At 42.5% G+C, this 25,964-nt stretch overlaps 1 protein-coding gene across 1 annotated transcript in view; it reads left to right on the plus strand.

Moving 5' to 3' along the window:
* Positions 1-11,438, plus strand: part of GEMIN8 (gem nuclear organelle associated protein 8) — a 42,507-nt gene extending 31,069 nt beyond the window's left edge. The window contains exon 4 of the mRNA XM_066578391.1: positions 10,654-11,438. Within this exon, the coding sequence (XP_066434488.1) occupies positions 10,654-10,910 (257 nt within the window). The 3' untranslated portion in view covers positions 10,911-11,438. The remainder of the gene's footprint in view (positions 1-10,653) is intronic.
* The last annotated feature ends 14,526 nt before the right edge of the window (positions 11,439-25,964 follow it).

The following is a 25,964-nucleotide window of genomic DNA, read 5'->3' on the forward strand; positions in this document are numbered from 1 at the left end:
TTCTTCGAAGTTGTCCCCATTTGGCTTTGATGACAGCCTTGCCAACTCTTGGCATCCTGTCAGTCAGCTTCCTGAGGTTGTCGCCTGGAATAGTTATCCAAGAGTTATGAAGGAGTTCCCAAAGATGCTGAGCGCTTGTTGGCTGCTTTTCCTTCACCCTGCAGTCCAACTCATCCTCAGCCATTTCAGTTGGGTTTAGGTCCGGTGTTTGTGGAGGCCATGACATCTGACACACCACTTCATTTTAATTCTCCCTAGACAAACAGCTCTTAAACTACCTGCACACGGCACACACTGATTCTGCATGGGAAATCCTGCATGAAATCCGCCCTTGCCTGCTGCCAGCGCCCCAGCTTACCTGTCATTCCTTCTTTTCTTCTGTACTATGGATGTGCCGCTAGCGCACATGTGCAGTACAGATTTCCTGCCCCACCGATAGGCGATGATGCAAACTCTTCTGCTATGTTCATTGCGGTAGGGCCGTGGGACGGACGGCTTTCATTGACTTCAAAGGAAGACGTCGGTGTTGGGCCCGCTCTAAAATAGACCATGCTGCGTTTTTATTTTCGGCACATTGTGTCCAGAAATAAAATCTACATATGTGCGTGGAGCAGAGGAATCTCCATGTATATCCATGGGCAAATTGAGCAGCAAATCGCCCGCGTCGGTGACAAGCGTGGGTTTCGCAGTTCAATTTCCCCCTTGTGTATGAGGCCTCACATAGCCTGGAGGTGTGTTTTTGGTGTCCATGTCCTGTTGCAAAACAAATGATGGTCCCACTAAGCTGTGGTAGTCATACTTGTTAAGTGAGCCTTTAGAATTTAGAATAAATTACCACTAGTGTCACCAGCAAAGCACCCTCACAGCTCCTCCTCCATGCGTCAGGATGGGAACCACACATGCAGAAACCATCCCCTCACCTTTTTTTGCATCTCACCAAGGCATGGCAAGTGGAACCGGAAATCTCAAATTTTGAATCCTCAGACCAAAGTATAGATTTCTGCTACTCTAATGTCCACTCTTTATATTTCTTGGCCCCAGGTAATTCCCCTCTTCTTGTCCATGGTCCTCAGTAGTGGCTTATTTACAGAAATTCGGCCATAAAGGCCGTGTGTAAATGTGTTCAGCTCAGCATAAAAGCCATCGTTCCTGATAAGAGGCACCACTGAGTCGTCCGTGGGGAGCGCTGATAACATAGTTATTAAGGCCCATTTAGACTGGATGAATGTCGGGCAAACGATGCCCAACACTCGTCCCCGCACATGCTAGCTCCCGTGCATCTGCAATATAAAACCTATTCTGGTTTAACAATTTTTGTTTACTACTTTATTCCACATGTTTTCCTGCATAGTTTTCATGTCTTAAATATGAATCTACCGTCCAATGTAGAAAATAAGAAAAAAAACATCGAATGGTGTATCTACGCTAGTACGGTTTAAAAAAAACAAAACCGGATGGAGTAGCATAGCAGACTACACTTTTCCATCCTGTGGAGTTACAAGATACCAAATTGGCCTAAAGCTCCTTTTACATGGGCCAGCTGTCCCAGGGATGATTGCTCATGTACTTTCATATAGATGTCGTTGCTCAGTAAATTGAGGTGAAGTGGGACAGGGATCGTTCTGTCTGCCCACCTCCATTCACAGTAAACACACAGTTCATAGACAATGATTTAATCTGCATGAAAAATCCGATCAGTAATTTTTCACTGCTCGTTCTTCCACTGCATGTGTTCACACTGCACAATTATGGTGCAAATTGCTCGATCTAAAGGTCCCTTTACACGCAAAGATAATCTTTCAAACGTCTGAAAGAGTGAAAGATTCAGCGATGTATTTGCATAAAGTGTTAATGGATTTAATGGCCATTAACAATTTAATCGTCATTTGTATGTAAAAGGACCTTTTAATCATTTTCTTTTTCCTCTGTAAGTTGTTTGCTTAGCTGGGCATGTGTTTTGATACACGCCCAGCTGAGCAAACATCTGCAGGCAGATTCCCTTGTTTTCCTCCCTGCAGAATACACAGAGTACTTATGTATGCAAAGCAAAACACAGTGGGTACACAGTGTATCCTGCAGTCCTTTGAAAGATGACTGAAATGCATTTAAATGGAACGTATTTGCTCAGTTTTTCAGTGGCTGAACGATGGATTTTATGCGGAGCTACAATCCATCATTCAAACGAAAACTAAGCGATGCCCCCATTTACATGTAACCATTTTTAGCTGTTTGGATGAATTTTGAGTGATAATCGTTGCGTGTAAAAAGGCCTTAAGCGGTTTATAAGATAATCGTGAAAAAGGAGCATTAGGGAGATGGATGCCACTGTGTGGTGTCCATCATAGGCATCAATTTAACAAATGGGCTTTTCTATAACTTTTCATGATGAATCTATTAAAGGATGCCGAACAGTGGCATCTGTGACCAATAGGCTATAATGACAGACTTTTTCTTTTCACTGCATAATTTTTTAATAAGCTTTAACATTTATTTAACAATTTATTCAATCCTATTAAGGGACTTAATGCGATTACTTGATACCGATTATACCAAAGCATTGTCCACATTGCATTTCATTTTACACTAAAAGGGGGTTTCCTAGCTCATCCACAACGTTTACTAAAGCAGATATCCTAGATTACCTGAACGACCTGACTTTTCCAACACTGTCAGAAGAACAGGTGGAATTCCTGGAGGCCCCAATCACCCTAGATGAAATCCGGCAGACAATCCGGGACATGGCACCCAATAAAGCCCCGGGCCCCGACGGCCTCCCGATTGAGGTATACCGGAAATATGACGAGCAATTGGCCCCACTGCTATTAGAAACTCTACAACAGGCCCAAATAGACCAATCCCTTCCACCCTCGTTCTATGGAGCATCTATTATAGTTATCTTGAAACCAGACAAAGACCCTACAGACTGTAGCTCTTACCGACCCATATCCCTGGTAAATGTCGATTATAAAATCCTAACCAAACTCCTGGCCACAAGACTAAACCAAGTAATCCTATCCATCATACACCCTGACCAGACGGGCTTCATGCCAGGAAAGTCCACAACAATTAACATACGGAGAGTACAAACAGCGATTCAACTGGGCAAACAGTTTAACATGCCCTGGGCACTGGTCTCTCTGGACATAATGAAGGGCTTTGATTCGTTGGACTGGACTTTCCTTGAGGCCTGCCTGATTCGTTTCGGGTTTGGCCCCCAGTTCCTACAGTGGGTCAAGACCATATACAAATCGCCAAGCGCTAATGTAATAGTAAATGGCATCCCATCCACAGAGTTCCGCCTCGCAAGAGGCACCCGTCAAGGATGCCCGCTGTCCCCGGCTCTATTTGCTATAGCTATCGAAGCCATGGCAATTCGGTTGAGAAGCACCCATGAAGTAACCGGCATTAAATGGGCGGACCTTGAAAGTAAAGTGGGCTTATACGCGGATGACACAATCCTATTTTTGTCAGATCCTATAAATTCTTTTTCCCACGCTATGTCCCAAATAGACAAATTTTCCCATCTATCTGGTTTACATGTCAACTGGCCCAAGTCCACAATTCTATATACAAATCTCAACCCAATAACAGACCCGTGTGTCGCCAGATATAACCTAGCCGTGGTCTCCACCTTCAAATATTTAGGAATGTATATGTCCCGAAATTCAAATAACGCTATAAAAGATAATATTAACCCACTGCTGGGAAATGTCAAAAACAAACTCGAGCGATGGTCTAAATTACCGCTTTCGGTGGCCGGCCGCATAAATCTGGTAAAAATGGCCATTCAACCTAAGTGCCTGTACATACTACAGCACATGCCAATAATTGTACCCAGGCGCATCTTCCAAGCCCTCAACTCCCTCATTATATCTTTCATTTGGAACTCCACACGATCAAAGCTTAGTCTCTCGACCCTCCAGAGACCGAAGGAGCAGGCTGGAATGGCGCTTCCAGACCTACATGCATATTACCTAGCCGGACAGCTGCGTAACGTCCGGAGCTGGTTCCTAGAACGGGAAATGCCCATCGCGGACCAATACCTGGCTAAACAAGTGAAGGGTAACAACCTTTTAAGCTTCCTGGAATTCCCAGAACATACCAATCCCTCCGACACATTGCCACTTCACAAACTTGCCTTAAAGGTGTGGAAGGAGACTAAGGCCATCCAACGGTACAAAGGAATAATGTGCGAAATTCCCTTATGGAATAATCCTGGCCTTAAGGCCCTGCAGTCGGTCCCAGACCCCCAATATTGGAGATCTATAGGGGTGGTGTCGGTGGGAGACGTCTATACGGACGGGAACCTCCTTACATTCAACCAATTACGGGAAAAAATACAGTCCCCACAACTTCAACTGTTTAGATACTTTCAGCTGAGGCACGCCCTGAACTCCCAATTCCCACCCATCTCCACAAGCATATCCAAATTCCCCACAATCGGTATTCTCAGATCTCAAGGACCCAGGGGCCTAATCTCAGTGCTCTACACGCACCTCCTTTCAGCAAAAACCGACCACGGTCAACCCCCAGCTTACGATAAATGGAAGACTGCCATCCCGTCCTTATCACCGGAAGACTGGACAGACATCTCTGAATCCCATCTTTTGGTCTCCCCTGCAGTCAATAACAAATTAATCCAACTATATATTATTCACCAAGCATACCTCACACCCAAACGACTATATAAAATGGGCAGTTCTTCCTCAAACTCCTGTCATAGATGCCGCCGGCCAGAGGCTGATTTTTGGCATCTGATTTGGGACTGCCCCCTGGTAAACGGATTCTGGTCTGAGATCGTATCCTTCACAAACTCACTATTACCATCTCCCCTTAACCTTGGGATGGATCCCAAGACGATCCTATTTGGCCTACTGGAGGAGGAGGAGTGGCCGTATCACATTCGCATCTTTTTACAGAAGATATTATTTTTGGCACGTAAGGCGATAGCCACCTACTGGATGGCGGCGGGTACTCCCACGATCTCATGCTGGGTTCGGTCGGTGAATACAGTAATCTCCTACGAGAAAATTATCTATCAAAATAGAGGATGCCCAAACAAATTCCACAAAATATGGGATATCTGGTTGGATACCAACTCTACCTTATCCGCGGACTGAACTCCCAGACTCGTATCCCCTCTCTCCCCCCCCCCCCCCCTCCCTCCCTCTCCCCACATATACTCCTGTGCCCCTATTTACCTAACAAATAACGAGAACAGAGCTTTATCTCACAAGAATGCAACCAACCGGCATAGGCGGATCGAGTTTATCGGTTAAAAGTTTATTGTTATTTACAGAAAAAATATACAAGGAAAATGTTATTATATCTAAGCAAACTATAGCACAATATGTACTCTATGCAATATTGAGTCTATACTTTTACATAATTTTACTATGTACTGTGCAATTTTTCCTTAATAAAGAAAATAAATTTAAAAAAAAGGGGTTTTCCAGGCATTTACAATTAATGACCTATCCTCAAGATCCTCGCCGATTGCCTGATTCTCCGACCTGCTTTCAGTGCAGAGTAGCCAGACGTCCTCATCGTGGTCAAAGCCAGTAGTGTAAAGCCTTTGCTCCCATTGAAATCATTGAGAGTGAAGCCTTTCTGTTAACTTGCGGCTGTGACATTGATACAGGTCGATCAATAGTAAATGCTTGGAAAACCCCTTTAATCTATTAGACTGTGCTGTAGGCACAGTCTAATAGACCTTCAGACCGGCAGCTTTGGAGGCCTTTGGTAGCTGCGCCTGCATTATCAACCCAGGCGACTGCAATGTGGACAGAGCTTTCGAATTCCAGCTCCGTCCACGTATATATATTGGCCAATTAATACCACCAGACCAAGATCACATGGTGATGAAGTATCACCATACTGTTACTATATGAAGGTCACTTTAAAGTTAAATATTACTAATAATACTGTTGCAGGAAAAAAAAACATACAAAGACCAAGATTACCCCCATACAATGACCAGATAGCGATAGATACCAACTCTAGACATGTGCTCTATAGACCGTATTAGTGATCCAGTGATCATAGGTAACGTTCTCTCTGACTGTAGTTGTTCGCTTTTCATTTTCTTCTGCAGCCAGCCTATACCGCCATGATGCTTTCTCCTGACCACAACTTGTCTCTGCAGAATTTGACACACTGACATCTTAGGCTTCTCACTTTTGCAGCACTTTCTCTGTTATATATAACTCTATGCAATCCCCCCTCCATATTGTCATAGATATTAATAATGCAAACTGTGGTGCCCCACACAGTACTAGTATCCTCCTTTTAGTGTCCATAGACTCCACACAGTAAGTGCTGCTTACAGCGACCCCCCCCCCCCCCCCCCACACACACACACACACACACAGTAAAAGTGCTCCCACTTAGTCATAAACCCTTCTTTATGCCTCCAGTCAGTAGTAATACCCTGTTGCCTCCAGTCAGTAATAATGGCCTTTTGCCTCCCCTCCCCCCACACCTTACCCCATTCAGTAATGATAACCTCTTATTCCACCATTCTGTAATAATGGCCCATTTTGGCCCCTATTCATTAATGCAGTTATTTTAATTTTATTACTAATAGGCCAATTGGGCAAAAGGAGGAATAATGAATCCCTACATGCAGAGTGGCCTCAGTAGAAATAGTGACTCCCACAGTGGCCTCAGTAGTAATAATGACCTCCCACAGTGGCCCCAGTAGAATAGTGTCCCCTATATGGGCCCCAGTAGTAATAGTGACCCCCGCAGTGGCCAGAATGACAGCCAGAATTACACGAACAGATAGAAGAGCTCTTGAAGTTTTTAATGCACCTTCCACGTCTACGCAGTTGGTGGGGCTAGATGAACTAAAGCAACGCATCTCTGCTGCAGTGGAATCTATAACAAAGGATATACTGGGACACGTCCAGGCAGAACTAGGCTACCGACTTCATGTCTGCTGTGTCACCAATGGTGGATACATCGAACATGTGTAGTGTGCAATACAAACTTGAAGAGTCGTTCTATCTTTTTCTGGTCGTTGTATATCAATTCATACATGAAGAAATTCTCTACTTTTCAACCACTCTTCTTGAGGGTGGTTTCCATCTGTGTTGGAACCTCCGAGCCACGGGTCCGGTTTAAAATGCCGGGGAAAAAAGCGTTGCATGCACTACTTTTACTTCCATCTAAAAGCTGGGCAGTTGAACATAAACCAAGTGGATCCCAGTATAGTCATTGGGGTCCATTCAGCGTGGGAATTCTCTCTCCTGCTCCCCAAACACAGCAGAAAGCGGGGGTTCGACACAGGTGTGAAATCAGCCTGAATCACCCTGTATATATTATACTGTATAGAGGCAACTGGTTGATACTCCACCTTGGGAGTATCAGGATCAGCCTCTTTAAGTGTCTGATCCTGAGGAGGAGGAAAAGGAGCACAGGTAGGATGAAGGGCAGCGCAACTGGGCAGGGCACACTCCTCAGCCAGGGGCATGCCTTCCAGTGCTGGATCCTGCTGTGCCAGCTCCTCTGTATAGGGCAAACTTAGATTCGGCTGGTGTGTAGAGTGTGTGTATACCTGGTGGTGCTGGGTGCTGGGGTGTCCCTGGTCTCCTGCACTGGAGGGGTAAGTGTGCCCTTTAGAGGGTGAACATCAGGGCAGGGGCGGGGCCGCGTCACTGCTTACTGAGGAAGCTGCCCGTAAATGACCAGCAAGCCGAGGAGAGGACTCCGGGACAGCCTCCTGCGGAATCAAGGTGGAGAGGTCAGGGCAGGAGGATCCCGGGTGCACACACTGTCATTCTGTGCACCCGGCTAGTATTCACTTGCATGGCGACCTGATAGTGGCACACTGCCCACAGAGGGCTTGGAGTGCATCCTCTGGCATGAAAGCCATAGGTTCACCACCACAGCTATAGGGGTTTACATTCTGCAGTGTACTGTCACCTATCGGTCTGTCTGTTTTTGGAGTGTGGGAGGAAACCCATGCAAACACGGGAGAACATACAAACTCCATACATATGTTGTCCATAATCGGATTTGAACGTAGGGCTACAGCTCTGCAAGGCAACATTGCTAATCACCGAGCCACTGTGACCATTACAGAATCTAGTCCCCTGTTATTTTATACCTGTCTATCCCTCTCATCATAAGGCTATTACAGGATTACTAGGGCCACATTGCAGTCACTCTTCAGGCTGACACTAGGGTATCAGTAAGGTAATTTGTTACCCCTTGTCCATTATGTATATTTCTTCCTTCACTGATACCTCAGTGAGCCCCAGTACAAAAAGTACAAGTAGTCCTGGTCTAATGGCTTACAGGTGTCCGTTATATGAGCGATAAGGCTCAGTTCTTCACACTAGATTCACGGATCACATGTTTGTTTCCGATGCACAGAGTGCAGTACAAAGGATTCAGTTCTAACAAACCCCACTAAAAGAAAACTATTAGGTTCTATGCATGTTGTGGCCTCAGTCCTATCTGGCTTGAATTTTTGCTGTGGGTTTCCAGGCTGGTTCTGCAGTGTACTTCTAGTTTGTGTTAATAAAGCCTTCACGCATCATTTGTAAATGTCTTTTAGTTGGGTCAGTTAAAGGGAATCGGTCATTTGTATACTGAGTTATGGTGATATTAGGGGACGCAACAAGGGGCCAGGTGATATATTTTTTATACTCACCCGCTCCTTGGTTCTTGTGTTGTCCGCCTCTAAAAGCCGGGCACTACAGGTAGTGGGTGAGTATAAAAAATACCTCACCTGACCCCCTGTCACGTCACAATAATACTAGTGCGCATCAAAGTCCTAGTGTGTATCGTACTGTATGACCCGTAAAGGGGTCTTCTATAATGATGTCATAGTTTTTGAGCAATTAAAATCTGAATGTAAGTAAAGAGCCTCTCCAGTGAATTATTTTTCTTTTCAGTCATTCTGTAACTATTACTTCTAGTATATATGATATAGATGTAACTGCAATATACATATGAAACCTCCAGAATATGACAAAAGGTCAGGTAAGAGTACAGGGAAGGAAAAAACGTTTTCACCAGAGTGGCCCTTTCGAGACCTGCACACGGGCAGATTTGCGTTGCGGAATCCGGAGCGAGCGCCCACCTCCAGATTCCGCAGGAAACGCAGCCCATAGCATCCAATGGAAAAGCATTTTGTTTTTTTTCCTGCACACTAGCGGAAATCAATGGTGATTTTCTGCTTGTGGAGGAAAAGTCGCAACATGCTCTATCTCTAGGCGAAATCTGTGCGGACAGCTTCCATTGAAGTCAATGGAAGCAGTCTGACCCGTGGCCCTTTCGCAATCGTCATTGCAGAAAGGTCGTGGGATCCGTGTCATCGCCTAGCAACGGTGCGGCAAAATCTGTACTGGACATGTGCGCCAGCCTGTCCATACGCAGCACAGATGAAGACTCCGGACAGGTACGCGGGGGGTCATCAGCCGTGCATAGGGACGGATTCCGCTGAGGGATCCGACCCATCCGTGTGCAGGCCGCCTAACTTACATAAGGGTTGTCAGAGTTCATTAAAAGTTTGGACCTGTTCAAGCAACACAACATAAAGGGTAATCTGTCTAAGCTTCACTGACGGCATGCGTGTTCGCAGTTCACTATCTGTAACCTGTAGATTCTATTGAGCTTTTGCTTTGAGTTAATAGGATTAAAATTACTCATTTTGACTTCTGTTGAACTGCAAAGCACCATAAACAACATGGCTGGAAATGTGAAGGCAGTTCCTGAAAATGACTGTGAAGCATATAATACTTATATTGGTGTGTTTGCAAAGAGAGGGGTGCTTGTTATTGTCCCTTTACACAGAGCATTTACTATCAGTAGGCGAAGGTTGATGAGCACTTGTCTATCAGGCCTTTACATAGACCTATTCACACTCTATTAGGGGATGAGCGATCATTAATACGACTGTTTGTCCATTTAGATGGGTCATTGGTTGGCTGCAGATCTCCTTATTTACACAAAAATAAGCCGATCAGTTGATGAAGAGGCTCTTGCTCGTTCCAGGCTAATTGTTTGCACTTTCATACAGCCTGATGATAGAGCATGAATGTTCTCCCAATGTTATTTTGTTCGATCATCGTGCCACATATAAGGTCCTTTACGGTAGATAAAATAAAATCTTGTCATTAGTATAGCGCCAACTAAAGCCTGATTAAGACGGGACAAATGTCGGGCAAGTGATGCCAGACACTCGGGCCCCGCAAGCTTGTATCGCTAGCTCACAATAGGGTGGCAGGAGCAGATTTCAGTTCTTGCTCCCCCCGTCCCCTCTCCATTCAGTTAACATAGTGGCCGTTCAGTACTGAACGGCTGCTATTTACAATGCACGGTCATAGTTATACTCATCGCTCATGCAGCTCCGTGCATAAACGAGTTTGCCCGACATTCATCCCGTCTAAATGGGGCTTTATTCTACAGTTCTTTTAGGTAACTTATTACCCCCCAGCAAGCTAGGTACTCATTTTACCGACCTTGGAAGGATGAGTAAACCTGAACCAAGCGAGAAATGAACCTGCAACCTTCAGGTGGTGAGCAAGAGCTTAGGACTGCATACTGCTGCCTTAACACTCTGCAGCACTTGCAAAATTATCAGTGAGGCTACAACACTACTTCTATCCTTTTTTTTTACTTAAATCTACCTTTGTGTTTCAGAGCGACAGCAGCAGCTTGAGCAGGCAATGCATGAGGAGTACGTAGATGCCGGTCATGATCTGCACATCCCAAATAAGAGATCAACCCAGCCTCCTTCAGAAAGGCCTGGAGAAAGACGTAGAATAGAGATGAAGAAACTTTATGGAGAAGATGCAGCGCAAATCCAAGGAATGGAAACTGCAATGCAACTCAACTTTGATAGACACTGTGATAAAAAGCAACCCAAGTACTGGCCGATCATCCCATTAAAGCTATAAGGTTCTGGACAAAGATACGAGCAATCTGCATTACTACTGTATGTAACGGTGATGTTAGAAACCCCAGCTGTACCAACGTATAAAATAAACCATGCCGCTGGGTGTTCCTGAGCAATAGATTCCCACACAAGCTGTACTAACAGTTCCTGTGTCCATGAGCAATCTTGCATTTTTTTTGCACTGGATATATCAACCACGATACACCTTTTCATTTGAAATCCTCTGCATTCTACCATATTTTTCATATATGAACTGTATCTGAATATGTGTATAAATACAGATTGAAACAAATACCTGGCTTCACACCTGCAGTGGCATTTATTGCAACAGAAAAACCAAAATTACGGCAGTGCCAAATCTATCATTGATTATAACGGGGTCCATTGGGTTTCTGTTATGGCGTCTGCAGCTGGATATTACAGAGCAGCAGGCTAGTTCTTTCTGATGTTTTTTAAGGGATGACCATTGCATCAAAATTAATTTTCAGTTTTGCAAATGAATATTAAACAGAATAATGTGGCATCAGAAAATGTCCTATTATATAATATAAGTAGAGATGAGCGAGCGTACTCGGAAAAGCACTACTCGCTCGAGTAATTTGCTTTATCCGAGTATCGCTGTGCTCGTCCCTGAAGATTCAGGTGCCGGCACGGAGCGGGGAGCTGCAGGGGAGAGCGGGGAGGAACGGAGGGGAGATCTTTCTCTCCCTCTCTCCCGCCCGCTCTCCCCTGCTCCCCGCTGCGACTCACCTGTCAGCCGCAGCGGCACCCAGATCTTCAGACCCGAGCACAGCGATACTCGGATAAAGCAAATTACTAGAGCGAGTAGTGCTTTTCCGAGTACGCTCGCTCATCTCTAAATATAAGTTACATTGAGTTAAACATCAGATGAGTGAGCGTAGTTGCTAAGGCAAATTACTTGAGTACTTGAGGAGTAGTGCCATTTTCAAGTACATGCCTGCTCGGGCCGGCGGGGGGGAACGGGGGGAGATCTCTCTAACCCCCCCCCCGCTCCCCCATGCTCACTCCCGCAACTCACCGCTCACCCCCGCCGGCCCCCGAATCTTTTGGCACGAGCGGACAGGTACTCGAAAATGGCAATACTCGCTCAAGTAGTTTGCCTTAGCGAGTACGCTCGCTCATCTCTAGTCACAATGTCTATTTTACAAAAAAATCCTTAAATCCTGCATTTTTCATTGACCACAGAGCCTAATACTAGTCTGTCAGTTCCTTATCTACAGAGAAGGCTTTGCAGCAGGCATCTCACTATGTGCCCTTTTACAATGAATGAATTAATCATTGAATCGTATGAATTTGAACAAGAACGTTCAGTGTAAAAATGGACAGCGATTGAATGATGAACGATAGTTTACTTATCGTTCGCTGTTCATTTTATGCAGAGATAAAAATCATTGTTGCGTGTAAACAGTGATTGTTCAGTTGTTCATTTACTGGCACAGTGAATGTAAATACTCAATCGAATGAAAATTTAACTGCATATATAAACTGTCTGCATGAGGAAACTCTGCCAACAGTCGCTCGTGCAAACGATTTCTGACTCCATGTAAAAGGAGCCTAACATTACATTGGAAGGTAACACCTATATGTAGATAATACAGGATCCACCATTCACAACAGGTATCAGCTGTGACTATCTACTCCCCCTCCCTGCACAATGACCTCTGCACATGTCACAGAACAGTCTCCCATACAAGTTAATGGGTTCCCTCCTGTCCATTGTGTGAGTGGCCTATGAGGCTGCTGTAAAGCATTTCATAAATATTGTTAAATACAACTCAGGAAAGATGGTCGCCCTCATAGTCATGTACAGACAACCGAATAGAAAATTACACGCAGAAAATAAAAAATTATTAAAGTAATGGAAAATGTTTCACTATCTGGTTTTAATTAACGCAAAAAAGTGATATAGTCCCTTTAAGGCCGCATCCACACAGGGGACTTGATCGCGCAATTTTGTCATAATGCAACAGTGCTACAAATTGCATGTATGTAGAGCCTATGCTTTCCAATGGATTCTTCCACATGAGCGAGGTTTTGTAGCCTGCTACATTGCGAGACTACAAAATCACAGCATGCTCTATACAGCTGCGATTTGCAATTTTTTTGTAGACCATGCTTCCCTATGGAGCCTTCCTTTTACAGTAGATCCTACTGTAAAAGCCCTAGCTGCACTAGGAGGCGCTGTCCTCTCCGGCGCGTCTTCTTCCCTGAAGCTCCCCAGCACTCGTCTTCAGTCTTCTGCCAGCACTCCCTGACTTGGAGGATCAAAATCCCCGCCTCCAGGAAGGGCTGGCTGTGATTGGCTGAACCACGGCGCTCATGAACCAATCAGCGCATAATGGACTTGCAATGCAGATTTTATATCCAATGTGTGTCTTTTTGTTCTGTAGATTTTCATGTTGACTTTTGCCCCTTCAATGGGGGAGTGAAATTCACTATTGAGCCGCATTAAAATCGGTGGCAAATCCACACGAAGCACATGCAGATTTTGCTGCTGATTAGTTATGGATTTTCTGCTGTGGACAATACATCCAATTTGGACGTACGGTTAGACCTTATTCGCACCAGTATTTGATCAGTATTTTTCATCCATCTTTTAAGGTTCAGAACTAGCGTCAAGAAAGACCAGTTATTTTTTCAGTATTTAGGATTGAATCTTGGTATTGGCTAAAACGGGTAGGTAATACAGATCAAAGACGTGTCCATGAGTGAATAAATGAGGAGCGTAAGGCTCTTATCTGCAGCTATATGAAAAAATATCTAAGCCTAATTCTCACAAGTATGTTGCCGTTTCACCTGGATCAATACTACAGATGGATATGTAACTGAAGGCAACAATTTCCTTAACACTCTATCTGACACATGGATCACTTATGTACCCTGAAGTCCTGGGCCTCTAAAATGTATTCTCTACAGTTCAGTAAACAGAAAGAACATCATTGTCAGATTTTCTTTTGTGCGTTTTAGTATAAGCCAATATTTTTCTTATTATTATACGGAAACCGAGTATTTGGAACCCACAGGGAATGTGGTTTGGTTTTAGTGGTAAGTGCGAGAAAGAATTTGAGGGAGGAAATATATAGCAGTAATTGCTTAGAAGCAGATATTAAGTTCTCTTTATTTGTTGACTATAATTATCTTTTTCTCTTTGTTTGACTCAACAACTCGAATATAGTTTCTTAGTAGACAAAAAACAGCCATATAAACTGTAAAGCTGTCCATACATAGAAGTCTGATCAGCCCAAATGACTGATTTTGGTAATTTCCACCAACCACCAGTTACAGAAGCAAACGGTCTCCGATGGCCAACAGCTTCCTATTTTCTGTCAATAATGTTATCCATCAGGTAGGAAATTTTGGGCTATGGTTGGATGAAAATAGAAGTATATGGCACAATCATCTCAATTTGGCTGGTCCTTTGTAATTTACACAAACTCTCCGGCTTTTAAAACTTTCTCATTAAACTTTTCATCAGCAATTTAATGTGTTATGCTGTTGATGGGATCACTTGCTACCTATTAAAGGGGTATTCCGGGCACAGACTAACATTTTGAAATCTAACGTACATCATCACAATAATAATCTTTATTTATATAGTACCAACATATAGCATCAACTACAAGACAGAGGGGAAAAAAAACAAAACCATGGTTACATGAAGTAATCAATTGATGGAGACAGTAAGTGTGAGGGTCCTTCTCCAACGAGCTTACATACTACAGATAATGGGATAATACAGAAGGTAAAGGGCTGGAAATGTGCACGGTATGGCAAGGTGGAGAGTGAGGGATGCTATACACCTAGACAATAGTCAAATTAGGCCGAATAGTGGCTGAAATAGTGTTTGAAGAGGTGTGTTTTTAGAGCACGTCTGAAATTTTGTGTGTCAGTGATTGCTCAGATAGTTTTGGGTAGCGCGTTTCAGAAGAATGGTGCTTCTCTGGAGAAATCTTGGAGGCAGGAATGAGAGGTTCGAATTAAAGGTGCACTTAATCTGATTTCGTTAGCAGAGCAGAGGGCGCAGGCTGGGCGGTGAATTGAGATGAGGGAAGCAATGTAGGGCGGCGCGGTGCTGTGGAGAGCTTTGTGGATGAGGCTTGTGAGTTTAAATTGAATTCTGTATTTGATAAGCAGCCAGTACTGTGACTGGCACAGGGCAGAAGCGTCCCAGTAGCGGCTGGACAGGAAGATGAGCCTGGCTTGTTGCATTCAGGATGGATTGGAGAGGGTAGAGTCTGGCGCGGGGGAGGCCGATAAGCAGAGAGTTGCAATAATCGAGCCGAGAGTGGATGAGGGCAACAGTAAGCGTTTTAGCATGTCCACGGTGAGAAAAGGGTGGATTTTTAAGATATTCTTGAGGTGCAGCTGACTTATTCGGGCAAGAACTTGGATATAGGAGGTAAAAGAGAGATTGAAATCGAATATAACCCCAAGGCAGCGGGCGTGCTGTCTGTGAGTTATGGTGGTTCCACACACTGAGATGGAGTTGTCAGGATGACGTCGGTTAGTAGAGGGCAGAAACACCAGTAGGTCAGTTTTTGAGAGGTGCAAATATATAAGTAATTTTTCAATAGGTTCACTGTACCCGCTCTAAATTCTTACTTCATTTTCTATCTATGTCACGTGACCCTCCGACTGAAGAATATATCTACTTTCTCTGACCTTTTGTCCACATTTGCTACTTCCTCCCCTGTCCATAGTCTTCAACATCCTGTGAGCAGTGCATGATGGGAGGACAGGGGTGGAAGCACTGTGCTGTACTGCTCATGTGCAGTCAATGTGCCAGATGGTCCTGTCTCTGCTTCAGCAGCTTCCTCTGGCTCTCAGTTAGAGGGAGGTTGGAGCTGGTAAGTTGAAGGACCTGTGGGTGGACCTACAGCACTGGTGGGAGATAAGCTCTGTACATGCTTGACGTTTAGGTAACAGTCTGTTGTTGTGTTTACTGCAGAAGTGATGCATGTAAACACAGTGGCAGATCTGCGGCTGCACGGGACGAAGAAGAGGTTCCAGAGTGGCAGATAAAAAGTAAGTTTCATTACCTATCTGTACTTACTAGATGTCAGCATTTTCAGAATTTCCGATTAGTGCCTGGAAAACCCTTTTTAAAGCTTATGTAAGGACTGCTTAAGGGATTTTACCCTGATAAAATCTACAGCAATCATAAGCTCATTTACATAAAGCAGAACATTTTTTGGATTTAGATATGCACTACCCCTTTGCAGATATGGACCTCTTCTAGACTGGCTGCTGAACAGTGGTTCTACTAGGAGTACGGCATTCAATTGCTATCTTAGTAAAATTCACTGTGGAACCTACTTTTCAGGCTCAAATCCCCTGATACATTTAGGAAAATATATATTTTTGCCATGTGAATTCTTTATATATACTCAGTGGCCATTTTATTACGCACCCCCTTGTTCTTCAAACCCCCCAAATCCTTTGTAGCATGGATTCAGCAAGGTACTGAGAACCATGCTTAGATCGGATTTATATAAGGGTTTTTGGGGGATGTTTAAAGTAACTTCCTGCAGTTAACTGCACGCTGTGACTGTGAATCTACCAGATCACTTAGAACCTTCATGTGCAAAACAATAGGTAAATTGTAAACTCATTTGTCCTGTTAGTGGACCCTGTCTGATATGAGAGGTGCTATCGAAAGGCCCTTTCAGATGGAGCGATTATCGTTTCAAAAATTGTTCAAATGAGAGAAAGTGCATGATATTGTCCACTTTTCATGTGTCGTTCATTTTATGCATAAGAATCATCGTTGGTGTGTTCATTAATCGTTCAGTTTAAATAGCACTCCTTCAGTTGTTCTCATTCACTTATACAGCGAAGGTGGAAGACTAAATGATTTCTAATATACACGAGCCAACAACGTATCTGCTTGTATAAACAGGCTGAATGAGCGAACTCTGACATGATTCACTTGTTCAAATAACAATCATTTGTTGTAAATAGACCCTTAAGGCCCTTTTACAGGCAACGATTATCGCTAAAACAAATGCACAGCTAAAAGAACTGATGACATTTTTGAATAAAATTACATGTACAGACAATGGATTTTAATCATCTGCATTTCCTCCAGGAGATGTTTGCTCAGCTGGGTGTGTGTTTATGTGATAGTTATCTGCCCGGCAGGAGTCCATTGTCTTCTCCCAGCAGAGTACATAATGAGTAAACAGTGTACTCATTATGTATGCAAGACAAACAAACCCCATCATGCAACCTCTCAAAAGCCGAGCAAAATTCCATTCAAATGGAACGCCTTTTGAGCGATCAAATGATGTTTTTTATGCCGGCTAAGAACCAGCGCTAAACAACAATTGAACGAATAGTGCACGACTGCCTGCGTTAACATGTAACGTTATCGCTCACTTTCAGCTGTTTGAACTAATTTTGAGCGATAATCATTGCGTGTAAAAGGGCCTTTAGGCAGTACATTATTACACTTGATAATCAAGTAGGCTACAGCATTTAAACAAAGGTCAATTAGTCCTAAGGGGAATGATATGGGTGTAAAAGATATAGTTTGGTTCATGACATTGGTTCACTCTGAAAATCCCTTTAAGGCCTTCAGATGAGAACACACTGGCCTGGTCATGAACTGTGTGCTGATTTAGCATGTCACGTACACATGGTGATTAGTACAAGGATGTTTTTGCATTATGAAATTATCTTCTATCGTGGAATCAGGATGCGTGGAGCATGAGAGTGCGGAGGGGTTATCCTATTATTGTGTAATTTTGCAACATCTGTGAATTCCAATGTCTCTATGTCAAATGTGATATTTAGAGCCTGAGAAAGTCATTTACCTGCCAATAATGTATACTCCCATATGTTTTACCTATATCTCATTTGAATATGCCTCCCCTCTCTATATGTTAACCACACCTTCTTTTAATACTCAATAAAAGTTGGGTGCCTGGCTCACCAGGCATTCTTACTGACTTTGACTACATTCGGATATCGTGTCTGAGCTCTGGTTAAGGTCGCTGTCACTAGTGACTCTTATATTCAATTTTACCTGATTTAGGCGTACTTCTTTATCACTGCTTTATCAGTTGGAGCCCACCAGCGAGATTGCTAAAAACTATACACTTCTTACTGAACGTGGAGCACCGGCCTACTTCTCTTGGATGAAGCAGTACCCCGGGGCAAGAGATTTCTCTTGACTTCTCCTAGGGGAGAGGGGTCGGCTGCGGTGTCAGTGCCAGGTGTACAGCTTCAGCATTTATGAACTTGCTCCCTATCAGGTAAAATTATCTTTCTGTTTGTTTGTCTTTTTTGTCTTTCTATAAGCAGCGCAGCAATAGCTCTGCTACATATCATTTCCTGCCTTGTATTCATGCTTTAACTCTTCCTATCCCTACTGCTTCCTCGCCTTCCTGTGTCGTTATTCGGCTCTGCTACATCGTGTATTGTTTTATATTAATGTTGTGCAGTATTACAGTATGATTATTGATATGCAACATCCCTGTGAGACAGCTCTTATTCCCCAGAAGACTGCTTTATTCTTTTCTGCACAATTACAGAAGATGAGCTTGAATGTAAAAATAATATTAACGCTTCAGAGAGAGATTCTGGTATTGACGCATAGATTTTCACTTGAGGTTGTGTTTTTACGCTCTGTACGCTTCCTTTACCCATGGTTTCAATACGACTCTACAGTTTTTGGCTACCGATAGAGTGTAGGTATATGTAACTGGGCTCTGGGATAGCCGCTTACTGACAGTTGCGAGACACAAGGTTTTGCACATAGCTAGATATCTGAAGACGGGACTGGCTCTCCCTGTTGGATTGCTATGGGTGTGATAGGCGGAAGGCCAAATTACCAAAAGCTGGTCTTGACCTTAATGCTTGGCGCCAATTTTCAGCGATTGCAGAATAATTTCATCCACTTTCCTAAAAGTGGGACCTATGAATATGTCCTAGTGTGTGTCAGTATGGAATACCAGAGGTGATTGAGAGTGACAGAGGTATACACTTGACTTCTGGAGTATGTCAAGAGGTGAAAAAGGCCTTGGGAATAGAGCAGGCATTCCATACTCCATGCCACTCACAGAGTAGTGATAAGGTGGAGCGGTTAAATGGATGTATGTAGTGATGTTTACGAGGGGGGAGAGAATGCTATGTGACATGCCGCTAAGAGTTTTGTTGTTAACACTAGTGAAATATTACTATGTTACACTACAGAAAGTTAAAGTAAAACTAGATGTTTTAATAATGTGCAATGAAGTAAGTTATGCAATAAGAGAATGTAAGTCTGTCTGATGGATCTGTTACCTTTAGGTATAGGAGTATGAAATATGATGGAATATGACTGGATTTAGTTTTCTGCTGTGAATGGTTTGTTATTTGTGTGTCTGTACTGCGATTGTAGGTACATAGCTGATAGTCTGTTGGCTCTGTGCCAAGTACGTAGCAAATATTTCATCATGCAATCTCCTCTTTAACTGTCTTTATTATGTTTGGTAATGTTTTAATTTGATAATATATGGTGGTTATTCACTGTATAACCTTTTATGTTCATAACTGTATGTTTGTATTCTCCTACTACTCTAAAAGGAATTTTACTTGTGTACTGATTGATGTTTGGATGTTACTTTCGCCTGTATAAGTGTGAGTACAGTTTTGCAATGTGAGTTTTGGGTGAATGCTTTGTGGTTCGTGTCTATATAAATCAGTAACGTAATGTTTTTTTACTGGTTATGTAATTTTAAAGTTTTCATGAGGACGGTTTGTTACGGACTAATGTGTCTACACTGTAACCTTAATTGAATAGAAAACTGAAGCTCCTTTAATTGCTTGGCATACGTGCAAGCATTATATCATGACTATGTTCTTGTGTTTTCAGTGGGTGTACAGTATTGCTAAAAATACTACACAATCACTTACGTGAGTATATGTTTAAGGGTTACAAGTGCAAGTTCCTCTCCAAAATCTGCTGGTCTGTATTTGGTTGCCTGGATTAAACTGGCTACTGTAATGTGTGGAACACTAGCCAGGGGTAATGACAGAGTGCCAAAGGATCGCAACCCGCGGCCAGGTGTCATTTTGGTAAACAGATTTTACATAGCAAATACTGAAGACAAAGTTCGCTACTTTTGACAGTTGCTATGGGACCCATGACCGATCAGAGAATATCCACGATGTGATGGGATCAGGGAAAAACTGATCAGGGAAAGTTTATGATGGGATCTGGTATGGGTGGTATATGAGGCAAAAATACATGAGAGCAGGTATGGAGATGAAGGGAATTTGCACCTGGACAGGAATGTTAGGTAGAAATTCATGACTATATGATGTGTACTTAAGTGAGTGAGTATGCAGTGGTTTAACATTTTGGAATACTCAGAAAATTAACCTCTGCTCCTCCATAGTATGCAAATGCAGACATTGTGGAAGGGGTGAAGGGGGGCATTCTATTTAACGGAAAAACTAGTAATATAAAAGATACATATATAATGTATATATGCAATTTAAGATACGTGAAAATCCTACTGAGCTGAATCACAAGGGCTGCGATACATTCACATCCCGTCCACAGCCAAAGAAGGGCGTTACGGCTGTGGAGCGATGGGTTGCATGAAGGGCAATTGCCCACCATGTAGAAGCCAGACATAGGAGCGATGTTTGGCTATAGTACTCCCTCCCTAGCCGGCTGATCGATAATATGTAAATAGGACATACGTTCTAGTTTAATTGAATCTAATAAGAAGTGGGAGTTAATAGATTTTGCTTGCTATAACATACAAAACCTTTAAAAAAAAAAAAAATCATTTAGTGGAGGTTCTGCTGATGATACTTGTATCCAGCTGTTGGTTTCTAAGAACTGTCCTGTAAATCTAATGAGTACGAATGTGTGAAGTCCTATCAATGCAAGTATAATGAGGTATTGAGGTGTGCTCTGATCATCCATATTTTTGCATTTGAGGTTTAACGATCTAAAACAACTGGCTGGACTCAAAGGGGTGGAGCTGGATGATGTGGAGAGAGGGAGTGTGCAGTGGGTCCCTCCCCCGAAAAGGAGGGTGTGAGGGAAGAACTCTGAAAAGGCTAGACTGACAAAGTATGAAAGTTGCTAATTATAAATGTACGGATGATAATGATAAATCTTAAGATTGTGTTTTAAACTTGATTATCTTAATTTGTGATGTTTGAATAATTTTAAGGAATTATTACTGTTTGTTCAAAAGACTGATTCATGAGTTGTATGTATAAAGTATATAGAAGTTGTTCAGGCTGTCATAGAAATAGATATTTATTAAAAATATTTGTTTGCTGCAGTAGAAAGCTAATAGGGTCACTCTGGGCAGAGATTGATAAAGCTGACATATAGAAACTGGTTTCATCCATTTTTATGGACGGATGAAGAAGAGTACCACAAGACCCAGGACTGCGATTTTGTTTTTTTGTTTTAATTTATCATGGACTGAACTATTTGCGATCAAGGTTATTTTGGACTGAATGAATTCATGAACTGAGTTATATCTGGCAGGAGATTGGAACTTTGCAAGTGTGATTTTAATTTTTATCTTCTCTAAGTGCCAGCTGTATCTCTCCATAGCTGTGACTATTCAACTGAGCCTGAAGAACTGACAAGTGTTTAAAACAATGCCTAACTGCCAGTTGGCGACTAGTCAAAGGAGGGCTAAGCATTATAGCTCCTCCCTGGAGACCTGAGATGACCAATGGTGTGCAAAGGGCATCTGGAAGAGTGGAATCTACAAGGAACAAGGGGCTCTATAGTCACCTGTGAATACCTTACATCCATGGGTATGATGAATGGAGGAGATTGACTGACACCAGACTAACCAGGGAAAGTGGTAAGGACGCAATAATTGCTCTGCTTCCCTGCATTAGAGACCCTGTATATTTGGGATGTAATTAAAAACAACGGAAGGAAGACCTCAAGATAAAGAGACATTTGTATTCCATATATGACTGTTTTGTTGTTTTATTTTTATATATTTATTTTTCATTTTTGCTTTTGTTTTTGTTTTTTTCTCGAGCCCAGATTTGACAGGATTGGTTTTGTGTTGCTAGCAAATGAAATTCTAGGGTGTAATAAATTTGATATTAGATTATCTGATTGTTTATGCAATGTATCATTGTTATGAAAAACATGCAGCATTTGAGAGAAACATTTAGAAGTTACCAATCATTTAATAACAGAATTATAAAATGTCAAAAAGGTATGTTCAAACTTTTAGTTGGAAGGTGATTTTATGTATTATAATCACATTCTTGATCCCATTATGTAATCCTGTTTTAGTTATAAAAGGGTTGGGTTCAGACACCCTGTTACCTGTGCCATCTCACAAGGACCTACACATCAGTTCAAAGAGGCAATGGTGAGTCTGGTAAACAGCGCTGGGTAACATCAGGATGTCAGCACGCTATTGCTAGGTTTGTGCAAGGATTGTGCCATTTGCACCTGCCAGAACGTTGGAAAAACTGTTAAGGTTGCACTTAAATTTTTTCTCTAAAATATTTCTCTTATACCTGTTTCAGTGACCAATAGATGCTGTTTTGACATTTTATGTAGAAAATATTGCAGCAGATTCATAAACATGTTTTCAGTTCTATTCCAGATCTATTATCATTACAAAATACTCATAACCTGCAACCAGGAGATGGAAGGCCTTTACCAACTTTAATTACTTCTGTAAAGGAACAAAAGAAAATATTTTACTTCCCTTCCTGTATTATTGGCAAGATTTCAATTGTGTCTAATGAGCATGCATTAGATAAAGAATGCGCTAACAAAATCATGTATCATGAGCTCATATCTAGAGTGACAAAATCTGTTAGAAGGTTGGGTATGCTGTCATGCCCCTTTGGTCGCTAAAGCGTTCTATTAGGAATTTATTAATGTTGAAGCTTATTCTTGGTGTTTGTTTCCTAATACTGTGTTATTAGTTTATATTGCAGATGCGTTCATACATGGGATACAGATTAAGCTTCCAGGTGTTTATGCAGTATGTGGTAGTAAAGCTTACAGGTGGATCCCTCTTGGAGCTGGAGGTACATGTACCCTAGCAAAATTGGAGCAGGCCACCTGGGTTTGGACTAGTGATGACTTTCCCTATCAGCATGTTCCATCACATATGTTACGTTCCAGAACACAAAGTACATTTTGCACACACACACTGGGCCTGGAAGGCTGGAGCAGCTCTGGGAGGACCAATAGGTATGATATTTAACTCATTAAGAAATACTCACATGATAGAGGCTTTGGGAGACGCTTTTGATAACATCACTGATACACTATTTGACATATTGGGTGTTCAAAATGAATACACTAAACAACTGATTCTAGTCACTAACCAACATACAGTGGTCCTAGACTATCTCACCGCCTCACAAGGAGGGTTATGCCAGGTGGTGGGTCCATCTTGTTGTCACTACATAGATCCAGCAGGAACATTACGGATCACTCATGATTTGGAACAAGCGAGAAGGATAAAAGAGTCGTACCGTAAGGCTATCTCTGACGATGAGACCAAATGGCCCGAATGGTTATCTTACTTAAACCCTGTGAACTGGTTTAAGGGGTTGGGTGGCATGATTTCTGGAGTAGTGGGCCTATTCTTACAAGGAGTGTTGTGTGTTATAGTACTCGTAATTGTCATCAAGCTTGTAATGGTAATCATCAAAAAAAATTCTGGGAACTAATTGTAAATGTTTTTCAGGAAAATCCGCTAAGAAATCCCCCGGTGTGCTAAAAACTGAAACTCATCTCATGACAGTGTTGACAACTGATAAGACACCTTGTACCTTGTGTGGAAAACCTACTCTGCAAAAATTTGATAATTGCATGTACTGCGGATATGACAGCGTGATCTAAAGGATCCTAACCTTCAAAGAACAATGACCTTTCAAAGGACTCATGCATTATATGGACTTTTAATCATACCATGAACATTTCCTTATATGGACTTCCATTGGACTTATTTATTCTCATTTACTCTTACCTAATCAACGCTTTTGGATGTTGTGCAATGGGATGTGATAACCCCTTCTACTGTGTGCCTTGAGGAGACTAGCAGGGAAAGAAGAGGCCTGACCCAGTGGGGGTGGGGTAGAGGAGTGGGAGGAAGATCTCCACACATCCTCGGGGCGGGTCTCTCTAGGAAGGGCTAGTGAGTGTAGCAAAGATAGCAGGTCTGCTTTGTTTTACATCTTCTAGCCTAGGGTGCATCCTACCATTCCACTATAAAGATATTTTAGGAGGGAAATTGTAAAAGATATAGTTTGGTTCATGACATTGGTTCACTCTGAAAATCCCTTTAAGGCCTTCAGATGAGAACACACTGGCCTGGTCATGAACTGTGTGCTGATTTAGCATGTCACGTACACATGGTGATTAGTACAAGGATGTTTTTGCATTATGAAATTATCTTCTATCGTGGAATCAGGATGCGTGGAGCATGAGAGTGCGGAGGGGTTATCCTATTATTGTGTAATTTTGCAACATCTGTGAATTCCAATGTCTCTATGTCAAATGTGATATTTAGAGCCTGAGAAAGTCATTTACCTGCCAATAATGTATACTCCCATATGTTTTACCTATATCTCATTTGAATATGCCTCCCCTCTCTATATGTTAACCACACCTTCTTTTAATACTCAATAAAAGTTGGGTGCCTGGCTCACCAGGCATTCTTACTGACTTTGACTACATTCGGATATCGTGTCTGAGTTCTGGTTAAGGTCGCTGTCACTAGTGACTCTTATATTCAATTTTACCTGATTTAGGCGTACTTCTTTATCACTGCTTTATCATGGGCCAAGAAGACTTTCCCCTCAGAATCCTTTGGCCAGCTTACATGCTGCAGACTGGGCTCAGAATTTCTACAAAAAATATCACAAATAACATTTTGAAAATCTATGTGGGTTTGAGAATGTGTTCTGGATTATGACAAACATCACAGATTTTACAGACATTTTGTGGATTTCATCAGAATATTTTCAGTTGGTTTCTGAATGTTATAACAACTGACATAGTGGAAAGACAAAACAAGGACAACAAAACCGTGTCCAAACAACATGTCTGTCCACAGTCATATACAAAGATACTACAAAATGATATTCTCTGAACCCTTTCCTCATCCACTCATTTCAAAAATAAATAAGAATTTAAAAAATACAATTTTATGCACCTATTTGTGGTTTTTTTTTCTAGATTGACATAAATCACTCTTTCCACCTTCATATTATCCTTACCCAGTATTACCTATTCTTCCACTGTAGGTAGGTTTGTACATACCCACTTTTTAGTAATCAGCCTGCTGGCCTGGAATAAAAATCTCATTACAGCCATTTTAATATAAATATATGCTTCTGCCACAAAAGAAAAACCTAATATAATCTAACTGCTACTTCAATGTAGCGAGCCCCAAGCTGATTAAATGCACTGCCCTCTGGTTGTGTGGAGGGGTTCAAAATGTTTAGGAGCAGGTGGCTTTTACTAAGGCCCCATGTCTGCGCGTGGTCCCCGCACATGAGATCCGTGTGTCTTGCTGCCCATAGGGATGCATTAGCATCTGTAGGGCAGTTAAAAGCATGCGGATGGGATTTCTTCCCGCGTGCGGGTTGCATGTACGGAAAGAAATCACAGCATGCTCCATTTTTCCGGCGTGCCGAGCAGATCCGGCCGCGACGTAGGGGAGATCTGCAGCATCCGCACAGGTAAGTAATAAGTATTTTCTGGCCTCATGTCTGCGGGAAAGGAGGGATCCGCGGCGGGATTCTGCATGAACATTAGGCCTAAATCTCATTTAACTAATTTTCTCCCATTGAGGAATTGTTTCTGCAGGGTGGTCCTCCAGCTCGGGTCCTATCTAGGATATATGGGATCTTACTGGAGCGGCTATTTCGTATGTCCGGAGCTGAGAGAGGAACCTAGCCTTAGAACTGCAGGACTCTGATTGGAGAGGGCTTTCATGTTCACGCACAAATTACCTGTGTGGCACAAGAGAGGAACTTCAAGCTTCTGTCTAGGTGTTACAGATGCCCTGTTTTGTTT

Source organism: Eleutherodactylus coqui, chromosome 1 (assembly GCF_035609145.1).
Source record: "Eleutherodactylus coqui strain aEleCoq1 chromosome 1, aEleCoq1.hap1, whole genome shotgun sequence".
Lineage (NCBI taxonomy): Eukaryota > Metazoa > Chordata > Amphibia > Anura > Eleutherodactylidae > Eleutherodactylus > Eleutherodactylus coqui.